The following is a 17064-nucleotide window of genomic DNA, read 5'->3' as shown; positions in this document are numbered from 1 at the left end:
TTCATGATTAGCCTGTGACCTCAATATTATATGGTAGTTAATAAACTAGATTGCATTGATTTCCAATTACGGTTTCTTGGAGGAACAATCTTTCACTGAGTCGACTATAGACCTTGTTGAAGATAGAGTGAAAATTTTAAGGAAATCTACTTTCTTAGGCCGGGCTCAGGTTGGCCTACGATGCTTCAATTCCACTTAAAAGACTCTTTACTGTATCTAGATTCCTTGCGGACTGAAGCACACAAAGTGTAAAAAGTTTAAGAGGAAAACAAGTACGGTAACTTTATTATGATATATGATTACAATACTATGGTATTCATCCGCTGGTTATCTTTAACCAACTTTTGAGCGACTGGCCCCTGATACAGAAAAGCTCAATAAATGAATAGAAAAATAATTGAGAACCCTGCAGCTCTTTGCAACTATATCGGTGTTCTTTCCTAGAAATTTAGCCTATGAAACTGATCAAAATTGTCAAGTTTTGTTAGCTTCATGTAATTTTTTAAAAATAAAGCCCATTTGAACGCAATGATATGAGAGGAAATCTGCATAGAAAAACAACCCGCGCACGACTTGAACCCTGTAATTTCAAACAATCGTAGAATAGCAGAAGTGCGTAAGTCGACTACAGCTCCGTGTGGCTGATCTTGTCACCATCTGTGACTTGATTGGACTGGCGCTGGCTATTGGTGATTGTGCTCGGGTCAACCGGAGTAGCAGGGCTTTGACAGTGCGCGGTGACTGGTTTGATGTATTGATTTATTTATTGGTTGGATTTGCGATAAACTTGCCGGATGCTCGCGAGAAAATAATATCCCTAAATCTAGGAATCTTAATGGCTCTATTTTTAAATACCGTGCTGTGGGTGTTGAAAGGAGTGGTGGCCTGTATGTTCGCAGATAAATCTAAATGTCATCCCATTGAACACAGGTGGCGCATATTACATATCTCATATTTCAAATTCATTTTCGAAAGTCGTTTGCAATTCGACAAACAGCTTGCAGTTCGCGAAAATGAAATCCATTCTAAATTGAAATTAGGAAACGGCAATGTCTCGATTTGAAAAGGAAGAAACAGAAGATGAAAGAAAAATGGTGTTGAAAATTAGTTTCGTGGCGTGTTTCGGTAAATAAGTAATAGAATTTTGTACGTGGCGCCTTTAACAACCTGCTTTTCTTGATCTTAAAAACATGAAATGAATCTGTGCGACGATAGTCCTGGACGATGAAATTCAGTTCACTATAAACATGGATAGGAAAAAACCTGTTAAGAAAAAAAAGAACAATTTTCAAGCGACAATAGTGTGAATGTACATGTGTACTGCTTTTTTGTCTTGTGCTGGTTGACATTTTCAATTACGTGCAAGCAATGTTTTATAGTGGCTATATGGTACTCTAGGGTTCATAGCCGTTGTCGAGGTTCTCAAAAAAGTTTTCGAATCCATAAATGGGAATCGGTCAATTCAAGGCCTTGAGCATCATGGAATCAGGCTCCTTAAATCATTGTCATTGGTCCTTGAACGGCATAAGGCACTAGTTCTCATCTGCAGATACAAGATACAAGTTCACTGTTACTAATCCACTGATTAGATAATGAATGCCTGGTAGTTGTCAGGATTCCTGGCATTAAGCGTGACATTATGTACCAGCCCTGGAATTGGAGTCAAGAAAGTCGTCAAATGAGATTGGTCATGTACACACTACGAACCCTGATATAACGAAATCTGAACAATTTTCAAGCGATAATGGTTTGGCTGTACCGGCGATAACGGTTTGACTGTACCAAGTCCAGGATACTGATTTATTGTCTTGTGGTTGAGATTTTCAATAGCATGCAAATGATGTTTTATATAGTGGCTATATCCCACAGGTATCATCCTCCCCTGCAAGGATTCGAACCTGATGACATACAGATTGCCACGGTATAAAACCCTGTCACACTAGACCACGTGCGCAGCTGCACGCGCAGCTTAGATGATGTCATTATTAGCCGATAAGACATTCTGTTTTATTTTAGCCCGGGTTTTCCCATTTATAGTTCTTCCGTAAAATTTACCTCGGCGATTATACAATGAGCAATCTGATTAGCACCGAAAGTTATCTTGCTGCAATGCTGCGCACGGGGTCTCCTGTGGCAGGGGTTCGTGTCGTGGTTGAGTGTAGCGATGCCATCAGGTTCGAATCCCTGTCGAGGGAGGATACACAGGTATTGAATTTATCGCACACAATCAGTAGAAAATTAAGAAAATCCTGATGACAGCGGACCGGTGTTTTGGCGCTGCTGTCTTAGAGCGCTGAATAATCCCAGATTGAAATGCTGCGCACGTACGCTGGACTGATGGATTCAGAACTCAATAAGGACGCGGCGGTTTGTCTTGTCTGGATCAGAACGGATCAAGCGGTCGTCGTCGTCGTCGTAGCAGACATCTTACAGTCGGCTACTCTACTCGGATACTGTAACGTCTATTATTAAATTTGAATCGAACAGTTTCATCTAAAAGAAAACTCAAACGTTATCAGATCGCTGAGTGTTGACAAGATGCCTGAATCATTGCAGATGGTTTATGTTGTGGCTGTATTAAAGCCAGGGGTAAGAGAGGATTTTCTTCTGAAATTAATATCCTTCTTTTTTATTCGATGGTCATTCTTTTTCAAAATGAAGATTGGAGAACGTTTTTACTTAATTCTTCTTGATTCAATATTATTGGTGCCGTTAACAATGCTATGTCTAGTTTATAGTGCTAAGAACACCAGGCCTGTCTGAGCTAGTCGTATTGGTCATTGACCAAACAAAGATAATTCCTGATATCTACTATTTGTCCATTTTAGATGACAATCCCTTAGTGTGGTTTTCTTAGTGATAAGCTCAGAACACCTTATGAACTGGTCTGAGCAAGATTTATCACCAATTTCTTCTTGTAAATGATCATGTCATTGCACTTTCAGCAGTTCATGTAGTCGAGTTTGAACCTGCTACCTAAAGAAATAGGATTTTAGATAGCATTTCATTGGTCCACATGGATGAAAACATGCTTTTTCCTACCATACTTGTACCGTACCTGTTTTTTTCTTGAGAATACTGTGAAACAAGCGGGATCGACTGTATTTTACTGTTTATCGACGTGACCTATTAATGACCTTATGCGTCATCTTCGTGTAAAGTACACATGATGCTCGATCTTTCATGTATTCTTTGACATAAAGTGACATAGAAACTCTCTCTCTAAATGATTGAACGAAAATGGATACCACTTGTTAAACTGATCATATAAGGACATCATTTACAAAGATTTGAAAACAGTCTTAATTTCATATTCATATAAAGGTTTTGGTGCTGCTCATTTCATGGAATTATCCAGGAACCAACGGTCCTGAAAGCTAAGTTATTTAACGTCCTATCATCCCTTCGCTGATTTTTAAAGCTCTTTTGTTGAATTTTCTTTTTTGAGTTAGTAGTCGAGAATAAGTTTGAGGCCACTTTAGTGCGTTGAGTGCAATGTGAAGAGAATTCGACTAAACTTTGCGAAGAAGTGAGATCGATCGTTGTTTTCCCACTGAACTGAGAGGTTTTGAAAACAAATCCAGTTGCTATGTACTTGACAGAATTTGCCTACCAACATACATACATACATACATACGCAACCGAAAAAAAGTATGTTTCCTCTGTCAGGTGAACTTAGAAAGTAACATGTCTGTGGGGGAATAAGTATTTATGTCTGCATGTTTGCCTGCGGAGGAGCGCTGATATTTTATGCTAGATGTAATGCAGTGTTTGCAAGAAAACGAGCCCGCCATCCATCCATCCGAACTCTCTCCCTTCCCATCCCTCATCTCGTAGATGTGAACAGATATTCTTCTTTCCTGCTCCTCGTGCGAAGAATACTAATAAGCAGCAGTTGGTCTCACTGCTGCGTGTATTATCATTTTGAAACTTTTTATCCCCGTCTGACATTTTCGTTCTGGTAAATGGATAATGTTGCGTCTGTAATGGGAAACTAGGATAACTTGACATTTTACGTATATTCATGATTTCTATTACGATATTCTTTATTTGCTATGATTTACCATATTTAAATAGTGATACAGCGTGACAGTGTTTTTTCGAAGACAGAAATTTCCGGCATAATTGTTACTGTCTTGCGCAAACTTCTGGCAGTAGTGTTGCGTTCAGTCGTTATATCAGTTTTTCAGCGTGGCCTGTTTTTCCATCAGCCGCCGGCCCGTGTCTATGTATGGAAGTAGTCTGTAGACAGCTGATATGGTTTTGTCGCCGTGCTAACTATATAAATGTAATAAATCTATGGTAAAAATGTCCCGTATACAGTGACACCTGTTACCGCAAGGGACAATTCTTGGAAACCCTGCAGCGCGCTGTGAAAATATGTTCGAATGATGGTACCTCAATACGTCGTCGTCGTCTCCACTTCACATCAACTTTTCAAACTTTTGTTATTGCTCGGATAACGTGTGGCTTCAATAATTGTAGTGGTATGGCCCAGTATAAACTGGTATATGATGTAGCTAATGAGGTAGGTTGTTGTTGAAGATGTCTCCGCGAATTGCTCGTTTTCGATAATCATTATGAAAATCATAAAATAAGTTTGCCGGGCGAAACTATTTCGCCTGGCAATCTATTGAACGTGATCTATTTTTCCTTCAGTGAGTTTTCGACATTCAAACATTATATAAATATTTTTGACATTCGATTGATTGACAACATGAATTTGCCTGGTTTATTGTCTCACTGTCTCGATCGTAGTTGTCAAAATTCTTCAGCTTGATGGTTGCGTTTTAACAGTTTTCATAATAATCTTACTATATTTTCAAAACTACAGGGGGCCAAATATCGCTATACATACATAAGGTCACATTCGGGTTTAGAGGAATGTTATTGTATTTTGGGTAGAAGCCAATTTTCTATTGTATCGTTAAGGAATTCCACGTCTGCGGGAATCGTTTCAAACGTTTGAAAGGAAATTAATATTTCGCCACAATAATGAAAACGCTTGTGATCTGTATTGTAAGGCGACGACGACATACCTTCTTGTATGCCAAGAAAAGTTCACCTGAGACACAATTAGGTCCTAAGTTTATTCCGATTGAGAATAATTGTTTCTGTGACAGCATCGCCATCTTGCCATTCAACGATGGGTGCATCAAGATTGATATTGCCGCGCAAGTACGAAATCGATTGATTTTAGAGAGCTGGCTGGCATCGCGCCAATAAGAAGAAATCATTGCGACGGCAGATTATCGATCACGGTGACCTGTAACTGCGTCAGACTGCAGTCATTTCTCATCATCGTGACATCAATCTTTATTCCCGCTATTTTTGCGCAAGTTTTGATTTGCGTTCTTTTTTCATTTGAAATGACGTTACGGATATATGAAAAAATGATTCCATGCGGGTTCAGCATCGTTTCAAAGCCCTGTTCCATTATACCACACTTAATTACCATTCTTCCAATTGATTTATCATCGGGAGTTAACCTGCAGCGATGTATCCTTCATTTTTCTATTGGTCAGACATCAGGGAAAAAGAGTATATGTTGGGTCTCCACAAAGCACCTTCTGGTGGCCCTACCTAACCCATAGAATTCTTTAAAATCAGACTCGTCCACATGCATTTTAATGTATTTTAAAAAACAAGGTTGGCCCCAATGCCTATTCAATATTCGGACCATTTCTTCCAGTCCACTCGTTAAACTGAACATGTCAAATGAGACCTGTGGCGATAAATATAACTGAACCTGCGAATGAACAACTGAAAGGACTTATCAACACTCTCATTAAGAGATCATCTACCAATGTTGAATGTTAGAGGGGGCGTGTTGCGGTTACAAAAAAAAGAAGTAAAAGTCCATGAATGAACTCAAGTATGCGTTAGATCTAGATGTGAATGGGTTTTTTGGTTCAGTATGGCGTATTACAGATTAGGTTACGCAGTTCTTCATTCATTTCTTCTACACTCCTATTTGCTTCTTGCCGTTAGACGGCCAAGTGTGTTTCCCTCTTAGTACCCAAAGTGCGTTGCTTATCAGTTCAGTTTTGATTGGCGGGTAAGAATGAGCTATCTCAATAGGTCATATTTCTGACTATGAGATCAATGAACTGTTTACACTCACAACTTTATCACCTGGTGGCGTGACAAAGTTTTTAATCTTTTACTATATTAAGCGCTTATATTTATAAGGGTCACTAACTTGATGATAACTGGTATCTCGCCAGTTATTTGTGAATGAGTTTAAAGGGTGCTGAGACGTATTAGCTTCAAACTGGGAAATCAATTTAATCCGTAATTGGGATTTCACTCGAAATTAGCGGAGGAGTCTGTTTACAAATACGCCGAGAACATCTTTGGGGGGTGAATTGATTCAATTAGCGAATAAAAAGATCTCTTCTCAAGAGACGTAACCACAGCGTGAAGTACTCCCGGTAGTTATGATCAAGTGGCCAGTGTTTGGTGAAAGGTTATTCGCAAACCTGTTAGTGCGGACATACATGAACTGATAGGTGTATTTTTAGAGAAAACCGAGTCGTATTTTAAGTAATGCGTTGTTTTCGTTCGTACGAATTGCTTAGCTTTGACCGAAAATGAATTGAATATCGGAGCGACGATGTCGAAGTCTATAGGTATCGCTATACCGTCCACGCGCCGGGCATCGCTTACCATCAGTAAGGGTGTGTCGTTTTCAAAAGTTCCGGACGCGGTGAGTTGATGAATAATTCATTTGTAGTTTCTATCTAGCCTTACTCTCATAGTTATTTTTGGGTGGAGATTTTTGATTTTGTTTACGAGTCTTCTTCACTGAGATATAGTGACAGTAAACAAACCGGGATTGACAACATTGAAAAGTTCAGTATTTATTATCAGTAGAATAGATACGTGGTTGGTAATTAGTAATCATATTTATTAAACGCGGCCATATTAACCAATTCCTGTCTGAAATAACTCTCTACTAATAATATAGGGGCGACTATGTTATCGGTCTGTTAGCCTGATATTTGCTCAAATTTGGTATGGGATAACTGTCAGCTGTGTACGAATGTCCTTATCTCAATTATTAGTAACTGGTGGAAATATGTCTTTGCCGACTATATGAAAAACATTTTTTCTCGGGCCCAAGCTGACAGGGGGTTCAGGCTAGTGAACAAACCCCTCATATTTTTTTGTTACGAAGTGCCTTCCAAAAAGTCGGTGCGAAAAATGTTTTGAAAAATTTGGATATAATTTTCATGGTTTTGGAAAACAAAGAGTAACCCATTCTCAAATTATTGACTCAGGTACTCGTCTTTAAGATCTGTCCTTTTTTAGTAGGAATGTGCTCCTTTTTATGGTGAAAAAGTGCCCTTTTTTCTTGAAATAGAACTGCCCCTCTAAAAATTCTTGGTCACGGGCCTGTTTCATAGTCAAGATTTTGTGATCGCTAAGTATTTAGTTTTTGATCCGGATCCAGTTCATGCGGTATACCCCTCACCTCCACCAGGCTTGTATAGTTATTGATCCAGTTCCGCAGTTGTGAGTTGGATTTTATTCTCTTGAGGTTGGAGTTGTCGTTCATTTTCGCTGAATGAAATCTCGATCCAAATCGGAACCTTGAACTCTGTAACAGGGTCCGGGTATCTGTGATAACCTGAACTATGAAATATATTGTTTTTTCTATGATATTCTATCATTCAGGATGGTCGTATCAAACCGTAGAAAAATTGAATGAACTTTTGACTAGTTTACAGCGATAATCGCATATATAGTCATTGTCTACATTGTATTTATTACATTTTTGTCTGTCTAGGTCTCGGCAAATATTGTTTTTATTCTGGCTTACAGCCATGTGTACCTTTATAACTGTTATGGTTTCCAGAGAGAATTTTTAATTCCGGGTAGATGAATGATAATGATGCTTAGCATATATTAATTAGTCTCAACTTTGACTCAGGCAAACTTGTCTTCAGTCTAGATCAGACGTTTGTTTGCAGGTCATTTCATTGTTGCATTGAAATATACATGCCTGCTCATTAGTTATGTAACCCAAGATATGACATATTTAGTAACTGATATGCAGAGCACCTTATGGTTTGGTTCATTACGTAGGCGTATTTGTAAAAAGCTGCTAAGTCTGTTAGTTTGTATTTTGCATAGTGATAATATGCATAGTATTTTTTATTAGGGGCCTATATGCATAAACTTCATATTCGTGAACAGGCAAATACAAGTTGCGAATATGAATAACCTCTTGCAAACTGGGAGAACATAAAACCGTTGCAATTTAGTACGTGGCCTGATAGTTTTTCTTCACCACAGGAATATGTAACACCCTTTTGGTAACCCATACACTATCTACTCATTCATTCGCTTCATGTTCATAAGCAGGGGGCCAGTTGCTCAAAAGTTGGTTAGAGCGACAATTAAAAGTTCATTGTTACTATCAAGGTATTTATCCGGTTATCTTTAACCAACTTTTGAGCAACTGGCCCCTGAGTTGTGTATTTGAGCCATGCGAGAACTTTATTTCAAAGTTGATAAGAAAATGACTGCTGCTTGAATTTTAGAATGCCTTATTTATATTAACAAAATATGTATTTCTGATATTAATCATAGTCAACGCCTTAGTGACAGTATACCATAGTCACAATTGGCGTATCTTCTCTTGTCACACCCTATGTATACTCGTATCTCGACTGTGAATATTGATTTCGTATAATTTCAGGGTGAAATTGATGCAGTCCCGAAAGCAAACCATGATATCAACAACGTTGAAACGCCTGGAAACGACGACAACGTGTCGGACACTGGCTCGAATCTCAGCGGGGACGAAAACAAGGATCGCGGAAACTGGTCGGGAAAACTAGACTTTTTACTGTCATGTCTAAGTTACGCGGTCGGACTCGGGAATCTATGGAGGTTTCCGTACCTGTGCTACAGCAACGGAGGAGGTGCGTTATATATGATTTTAGAGCAAAACCGGCTCATCAAATCATTGAGAGCGTCTGTTCTATCCAGGGGGGGATGATATTTTATCTGTAAGGGCAGCAGGTTTGCTCAAATTTGGTCCGAGCTAACCAGTGGATGAATGCCACAGTGGCAATTGAATTTGCATTGTTATAATGGAATTTGTCCACCAGTTAACTATGATAACCAACTTTTGAGCAATCGGCCCCCAGCTCGATTTTCGACTGACATATCTTTTCTTGTTTGATGCTTCAGGTGCGTTTCTGATTCCGTACGTAATCATGTTGGCCTTAGCAGGAGTTCCTTTATTCTTCATGGAGTTGGCGTTCGGACAGTATGCCAGTTTAGGCGTCGTGACGATATGGAAAATCAGTCCCCTTTTCCAAGGTCAGTAGCTCCCAATCTTCTCGAAGTACGTTTACATATTACAGGTATGATTCTCCAAGGACCCAGGGTGTACTACAGGTTTTGATAATAATGCAGCTATGATATGCTATTTACTGCTATCAAACAACTTGTAATGGTGGGAATTGTGTGTGTACTTTTCTTTCGCGAGTTTAGAACTTGTAGCTTGTTCCGTTACCTGGCAAGATCCGGTAGGTATAAATGTACGTGTGAGGTGAACAGCACTGCAGCAGCAGACTGTTTACATGCTATGTATGTCATACATATATAGGTAATACATCACAACAACATAGTTCCCTAGATAAGATAACTATATATAGAGCTGTTTCCAACTGGCCAACCCGAGCATTCCTTCTTTCAAGCTATGAAGTAAGAAAGAGGTGATGATAAAAAACCTATGGCCTTGGTGCTCAATTCATGTTTTTGATTCTTATTCATTAAGTGCTAGGATGACTACGAAATTTCACATCTTCAAAAAAAAGCATTTCAATGCGTCGATGCTGGCATGAAAAACATTCACGTTCACATAATTGATAATTTATTATGACCAGCATGAATTAGTTCTATTTGACTAATTGCCATAGCGAAGGACAAAAGCATTTCCGATTATTTGATACACGTTGCTAAAATGACATGCAGTTCTGTGTATTCAAATTTTCGATGTTATGTTATCTATTAATTCTATTTCCGATAAGTCTGATGAAAACAGTTTAAATCTCAGAATTCATCCCCGCCCTCCTAAAGTAAGAAGTTCACCAAATTTGACAGCTCTTTGCGATGTAAAGCCGCTATCATAAGTGCCAAATAAGGCCTGGAACAACTGTTCACATGGGTGCCAAATTTGACCCAACCAGGCCCAAGCCAAATTTTAGCACGGGTCAGATTATTGCGTGTGGGTTCCAGAAATGACTCATTTCGCTTTGTCTAAGCATTGTTAAGTATCCTAAGAATGGTTAACATGTTTAACGCGCACACGGACCAAATTTGACTCGGGCCTGATCCCTGCCAATTCGTCCCGATCCAAATCTCCGTCGCGCGATCGTGCCTTGAATCTTGTTACGGCTAGATTGGTTCAGAAAATCTCCCCCGAAACCCTCTGTCTAGTTAGGCCAGCCGTAGGCTGAGCCTATTACTATACAAATGGAGCGAATTTAAATGACATGGTTTCCACGCAAAAGGCTCTTTTGCTTGCCAAGTGAGGGCATATTCGAACAAATCACGTATTTAAGCGTAATCCATTCTCGGAATCGTAGCGAGCAGAATTTTGAAATAGGGTCTCATAAAAATGTTTTCTGCATTTTTCACGAAAGTTAAATCGGGAAAATTTCAATTTTTATCAGCCAATCAGGAAGTTGTGTCTTCCCTGTGATTGGTTTATCTGAAAATATCAGCAGCTGTTCACGTGATTTCTCGCGATTTCATTACTGGCGCTTTTGCGCATGACGTCATGTATCAACACGCGACAATACTTCCGCGTTCGCTACGTGTTCGCTGATTGGCCCATTTACTGGGAAATTCCACAGAAGCCTAATGTGGTTTGTTACAAGCGCTGTGATTGGCCCGACCCGATTCTGGCATGGCTTTAGCTTAGTGGGTTCGAATCCCTTGACGGGTGAAGATGATGGATCCTATCAATATCTACTGAAACAAATAAGTTTCCCGGTTGGGCAGCCGCGGATATCTACAGTACCGGAAGTGTTCCGGTTCGATATTTCAAGGTTTCTTTGAATTTTGGAGTGATATTGAAATCCGGTAAATACCAGCGGTAGATTGTGAACACCCATTGCATGATATTTGTATTACTTAATCAACGAAAAGCGTCGGGGCCGCGCCAGGAGTTTTCGTGATTCAAGTAGCGCAATAGCCTACTTCTTCGTGTTCGTCCACCTCAATTTTCACTCCGCCGATCTCTGACACGGCTCTGTCCCCGTCGGCGCTGTGATTGCACTTTCGTACCACCAAAATTTTTTATTTCTATATCAGGGAGGTCTGGAGAATAAAAAAGTCAAAATTTGGATATCACATAGGCCTGATTTCATCGAATAAGTCGACCATGGTCGTTACGTTTCCGTACTTATTACCACCTAAAACCGTCTGAACAATTTTGTCACAACCAACATTTCGTTTACAGAAATCAGGTGTTCACGTGAATCCGCGGTATCGTCTACTGTTTTACTTCCGGGTTTTATTTTAAGATTTAAAATTGTATTTCAAGATCGATTTCTATGAAATCTTTAGTTGATTTGGTGTTTGGGAGGAATTTTTATTTGCTCTACAGAAAATTCATCCTTGACAATTGCGCAAGGTTCGCGAAAAAAAGGTTTTACCAAATCGGGTGTATGATATGTATATATCTTGATATGCTAATTAGCCATGTGCCCGAATTGCAAATTCTATCAAATTTTATTCTGCCAAAAAATGTTAAATACAATTCGCTTTCCAAGAGTTAATGGTATGCTGCATGGAACAAAGTTGTTTTGAGATGGGTCTTGAAGCTATTGAGGTCGACAGATAACCATCTAGATAGTTCGTGAGAGTTCCAAAGTTTTGAAGACGCTTCAAGGTGATGTCTTGATATTTGTTTTATACGTGTATCTACCCTAGACACATCTTCAGGCCAAAAACTGGCCCTGTCAGATTCAAGATGGCCGACTGGCAGCCATTGTTGTTCGCCAAAATCAGCACTTTTTACACATTTTTGAAGTTTTCGAGGGAAATTTTGAAGACACTTTTATCAATAACCTTGATCATTCGTATATATTTGTATCCCCCGAGGGCCCATCGGCATGTGAAAAATTGAGTCGATCGGACTCAAGATGGCCGTACTGTGACCTTTTTTGTTCCCAAAAATGTCAATTTTGGCCTGAATTCTGAGTACTGTAGCTTTCTAATGGTGCGCCATGTTTCATTGCAATTTGTAATGGTTATTCTTTGGAAAGGGATCTTTTATATCCGAGAGGGTATTTTTGACCAGGCAATTATGACGCACTTGGCGGCCATCTTGGGGTCATCAGTACACATTCGTAGGTGGAAAAAAAGTTTTTCCACATCATAATTGATACTTAAGCATATTTTGCTACTATAATCAATTGGAAAGTTGTAGCTCATGACATGTTCTATGATCGAGGTGAGTTTCAAGCTCATTGGTTTTTTTTATGGCCACCAGGGGGCGTTGCACAATACAATAACTTAGTATTTCTATATTACATTCGTTCCTGCTGTCTGTGTTAACACACGATTTTACTATGTAAATGATATTGAGCAGGGAGTGTATATTGATAGATATAACCCACAGATTACATCATTTATAAAAAGCAAATCTGACAGGCTGGCCATTGTGCCCCGTGGGGCTCTTGTTTATGTTTATTAAAACCTGATCGCTCGAATCGATTTTCCATCGATAACCGACGTCTGCCAGACGTGTTTTTATTCGGCCGTCACGATATACGTGCGTCGGCGGAATAAGTAAACTGATGACGAGAGCGCGGGCGACGTGCCAACGTCAATCCCACGAGCAGAAGAAGAAGAAAGTTAAGACGCTGCGAGATTCAATCAATATCCGCTCGCCGCGACTCCGGTCGATCGATGAATGATTACTGTCGATTTTAAAAGCGCGCGCGCAGCGTGTCGTTAGTCGTAATCGTATTAACCGGTGGCAGCGACGGTATGGGTGAAGAGGAAGACGAGAAGGTCTATTATTGTTGTTGTTGTTTCTGTCATACGGGTGACGAAGACGATGATGATGATGAGGCGTACTGACGTCATGTCGTGTAATGTTTACTGCGCAGTTGTCTCCGCACACACACACACACACACACATATGAGACAGACAGCGAACATGCCTAGTGTCTGTAAAACGTGCATCGTAGTTGTTGATCAATACGAACGCGGTATTAGATTCAGATTAAACGTTAAATCCCTTACTAATGTCCGACTCACACTTAAACACAGCTATTTTTTTTAAATATATGCGTGTATACGTTTACCCGGCATCTAACGTCAGGTTTTCCGACATTGCCCAAAAATTTTTGAACAACATTCCTGTTGGCCTTTGCATCATCACTTCATCGTTCATTTTAGGAAGCAGCTAAAATGCCCACTTTTTAGACAGAGACATTAATAGATGAAAAGCGCTCTGAGTGGCTTTGCTGGTTTTAAGGCTATATTAAGTAGGCCTACATTAATATTATTATCATCATTATTAGATCGATGGTATTTCCAGTGGATTTTAGTCCCCTCTGTATTCCTATCATCTCGACCAGAACAGGCATGACTGATTTTAGAAAAGTGTGCTCCTTGCTTGACTTGCTAGAGTAGGCCTATAGTGCCGTAAATTCTCACAGGTACTAGCCGAAAAACACAGACTGGAGGACTGACTGCGTTTTTAAGTGAAATTTGAAAATTGGCAATTTTGAGATGGTTGTGATGTTAATAATAGTGGGAAGGGTTTCCGATGGCCGATTTTCGATTGATGTGAATTTCATATTTCGATCAATGACACTTACATACAGCTGGAAATATATAAATGGTATGTGGATGGGTCCCGTAGTTTTAGTGAAAACAGCTGTGACAAAGAGAGATGGCACACGACCACTGTATGTGTCGGTTCATCCATGTAATAACTTTCCGTTAATAATCTAAATCGAGGATGTTTCTTGTCTAAACGCGGATAGATTTTATTGATTTACTGATCGAACGTACCGTATTTGTGTCATTTCGCATAAAGCCCATTATCCTCTTTCCCTCTTGCAAATGAAATACGTTATCAGTACGCTATTATAAGGCACTTTTACTAAAAGATTCGCGGCTGCCGGTTACATTGGAGTGGCTGCCTGTGCCCGTTGTGTATGCCTATGACTATCATTTATCCAGTCTCAATTTCTTTTGCTAGGGTCCCTGAGACTCCCTCATTCCTTTGAAACCCCTTCTTCATGGAAAATGCTTTGGAAGGTGCTTGGAACTCTTTTAATTTGAGTACATTCCCTGAAACTACTTTAAAACTCCTTCAATTTTGAGAAATGGGCACTTAGCAATGTTTGCACACTTTTACAGTTAACTATGTCTAAATTGGCACATTTGGGACCAGGATTTTTTTAACCCAATTAGGCGGTTACCTAATTTGAAACTGAGTTTAGTGGTGTAAAGGATAGAAATTGTTGATAAAACCACTGAATTCATGGTTTAATGAGATAAACAGCACCGATTTAGCGGAGTCTACTGTAATTGGGATGTGTAAGGGAAGCAGACACTTCCTTGAAATTTGAAATTTTCGTTTTTAATGCCCCTTCAAAACTCCTTATATCCTTCCAATACCCATCTCCAGGTTAGACTTGAATGTAGGTATTCGAAAATCTTGGGGTAGCCTCGTACAGACAGTCGAGCAAAATACTTTTATTTATCAGCTGAATTAGGTTACCCGGCATTAGCCTGTTTGGCACAATTCTTACTATGAACATACATGTATTTCATTCAGCTAATGCCATTAAAAAAAAATCTGTAGTAATTTGTGAATGGGATGCTATTATATGTCTGTCTGACTGACTGACGGCATAAGTATTTCCTAGAAAGCAGTAATGAATTTAGATACCCTAGAAAAAACAACCATACAGAGAGACCTAGTGACTGCATTGGAATATCTTTTCTCATGGTCCCATTCGCCCTAATGTTAATTAGCCTCCGCTTAAGAATTTAGTGACACACATAAAAAAATATCTAAAATTTTTTTCTCTCGTTTCAGGTATAGGATGGGGAATGTTTTTAGTGTCGTTTTTCGTAGGAATATATTATAATATGATTATAGCTTGGACGCTGTTTTATTTGTTCGCCTCATTCTCTAACCTGCCGGGCGTACCGTGGAGTACGTGCGAAAACCACTGGAACACTCCAGGTATGTATAGTTAGTTCATTGCATGCGTCTGCAATTAGTTGGCCAGTGTGACCCAACTAGGGAGGGTATAGTAGAGAAGCCAGGTTGGATGCCAATATTGCAAATTTTTGTAAAATGCCCTGTGATCGGAGCAACTGAAACATGTCTTCTATTATGTATATATATAAAAATTCTGTTCAGTCATCATCAGATAATGGAGATTTAATGAATTTGAATTCTCCGCTTCATGAATAATGTTATGTTTCGTATTGCAGAATGTAATTTATTGGGTCTGTCGTTCGAGAAAAACTGTACCACTCACAATGGAACGTGGTATAATCGAACTTGTTACACGGTCGCCGAGTACGGGTTACACAATTACACGCTGGTTCAAAACCTTTCTAAAATCGAAGACGTCGCCAGCAAAGAGAAGAAATCACTGACGAGTCCGTCCGATGAGTATTTCCAGTAAGTTATCGGAAAGATTAAGGGATGCTTGGTGCTCAGTTCTTCAGGGTGGTCACTTTTGTACATGGAAAATGGGGAAGAGTCAGAGAATTTTCTTCTCTTTAAAGAAAGTCAGGTATAGTCGGGGAATTTTTTAAAAGAAGAAAAAAGCTAAGAATCAGGGAAACTTATTGAGATAGTTAAATCACGCATAGAAATCAAATAGTTTCCGTCTATGTCTTACGTATTTGACTGGTAATTATGGAAAATAACACGCATGTCGGGGAATGGTCATGGAAAATGCTAGTCAAATGATATAGGCCACCCAATTCTACTGTTCTCACGATTTGATTGCGGTTTAAATCAAAGGAAATCAGGACTAAGGAGTTCGAGTCTCAAAACTTACACGAGATATTTAATATGATGATGTTAACTAAAATTTCTGTTGAATTTTTCAGTAATTATGTATTGGATATAACGCCCGGAATTCACGACCTCGGCGGCATTAAATGGGAACTAGTCTTGTGTTTGTTATTGGCGTGGATGATCGTCGGGGCTTGTCTGATAAAAGGCATCAAATCAGCTGGCAAGGTCGGTATTTCCATTCCCATTCAGGTTTTCATTTCTATCCACTTCTGAACGTAAACGCCAGTCTCAGTTTCTTTCTGGTGCCTTAACTCTAAGATATTACAGTTTTGATAATATTGAGCTCAGATAAAATAATCTTTATATAATAACCGAGCCCTTACCATCCCCTTAGTTGATTTATCAGTGTTTGTGCACGATACCCCAGGGTTATTTCAAACCTCAAGTGTTGACGGCCCAAACGACCTTTAGTCTGTCACCGATGAATTCAAAACAAGATAAGGTAGTAAATATTATTATTAATGTGGAATTTGTGGATTCTCACCGTATTTATTGACCTTTGTACATCTTTTTTGCTCCGAGTACCACAGGTCAAATCGGTGTCTATTTTTACCTACGTTTTATGTACACTATCGTTATTTGATAGTCATGTTATCAGAAGGTCGTCTAGCTCTCATTTGGATATTTTCCAATTGATTCATGGCGTAAAGCCATTTGGAAAACTTTCAAAAAACGAAACTTGAACGAACCCGATTGTTAAATTTTGTTTTGTTTATATTTTCAGGCGGTCTATTTCACAGCTACCTTTCCGTATATCGTATTGATTGCGTTGCTCGTACGAGGCGCAACATTACCGGGATGCGTCGATGGCATTCTATTCTACCTCACTCCGGAATGGCACCGATTAAAAAGTGCAAAGGTGCGTTTTACAGTTCGTGGCGCCCTTGTCGTCGACCGGAAAAAATCGAATTCATTTCCGCAAAATATTTTTCGGGAGAAAGTGATGACAAAGCCCTGTTTCATGATAAGAA

At 39.4% G+C, this 17064-nt stretch overlaps 1 protein-coding gene across 2 annotated transcripts in view; it reads left to right on the top strand.

The window, feature by feature from the left end:
- Positions 1–17064, top strand: part of LOC141907503 (sodium-dependent proline transporter-like) — a 32760-nt gene that overhangs the window by 1266 nt on the left and 14430 nt on the right. Inside the window, exons 1-7 of one of the 2 annotated variants that reach the window (XM_074797166.1) lie at positions 4459–4528; positions 8708–8933; positions 9205–9336; positions 15092–15241; positions 15496–15688; positions 16126–16258; positions 16818–16952. In XM_074797166.1, coding sequence (XP_074653267.1) covers positions 4490–4528; positions 8708–8933; positions 9205–9336; positions 15092–15241; positions 15496–15688; positions 16126–16258; positions 16818–16952 — 1008 coding nt within the window. In that variant the 5' untranslated portion in view covers positions 4459–4489. Of the gene's footprint in view, positions 1–4458; positions 4529–8707; positions 8934–9204; positions 9337–15091; positions 15242–15495; positions 15689–16125; positions 16259–16817; positions 16953–17064 lie in introns of those variants that run through there. The other variant, XM_074797165.1, reaches the window with a different exon arrangement.

This window comes from Tubulanus polymorphus, chromosome 6, assembly GCF_964204645.1.
Source record: "Tubulanus polymorphus chromosome 6, tnTubPoly1.2, whole genome shotgun sequence".
Lineage (NCBI taxonomy): Eukaryota > Metazoa > Nemertea > Palaeonemertea > Tubulaniformes > Tubulanidae > Tubulanus > Tubulanus polymorphus.
The sequence above is the reverse complement of the archived record's forward strand: the minus strand, read 5'-3'. Positions and strand labels throughout refer to the sequence as shown.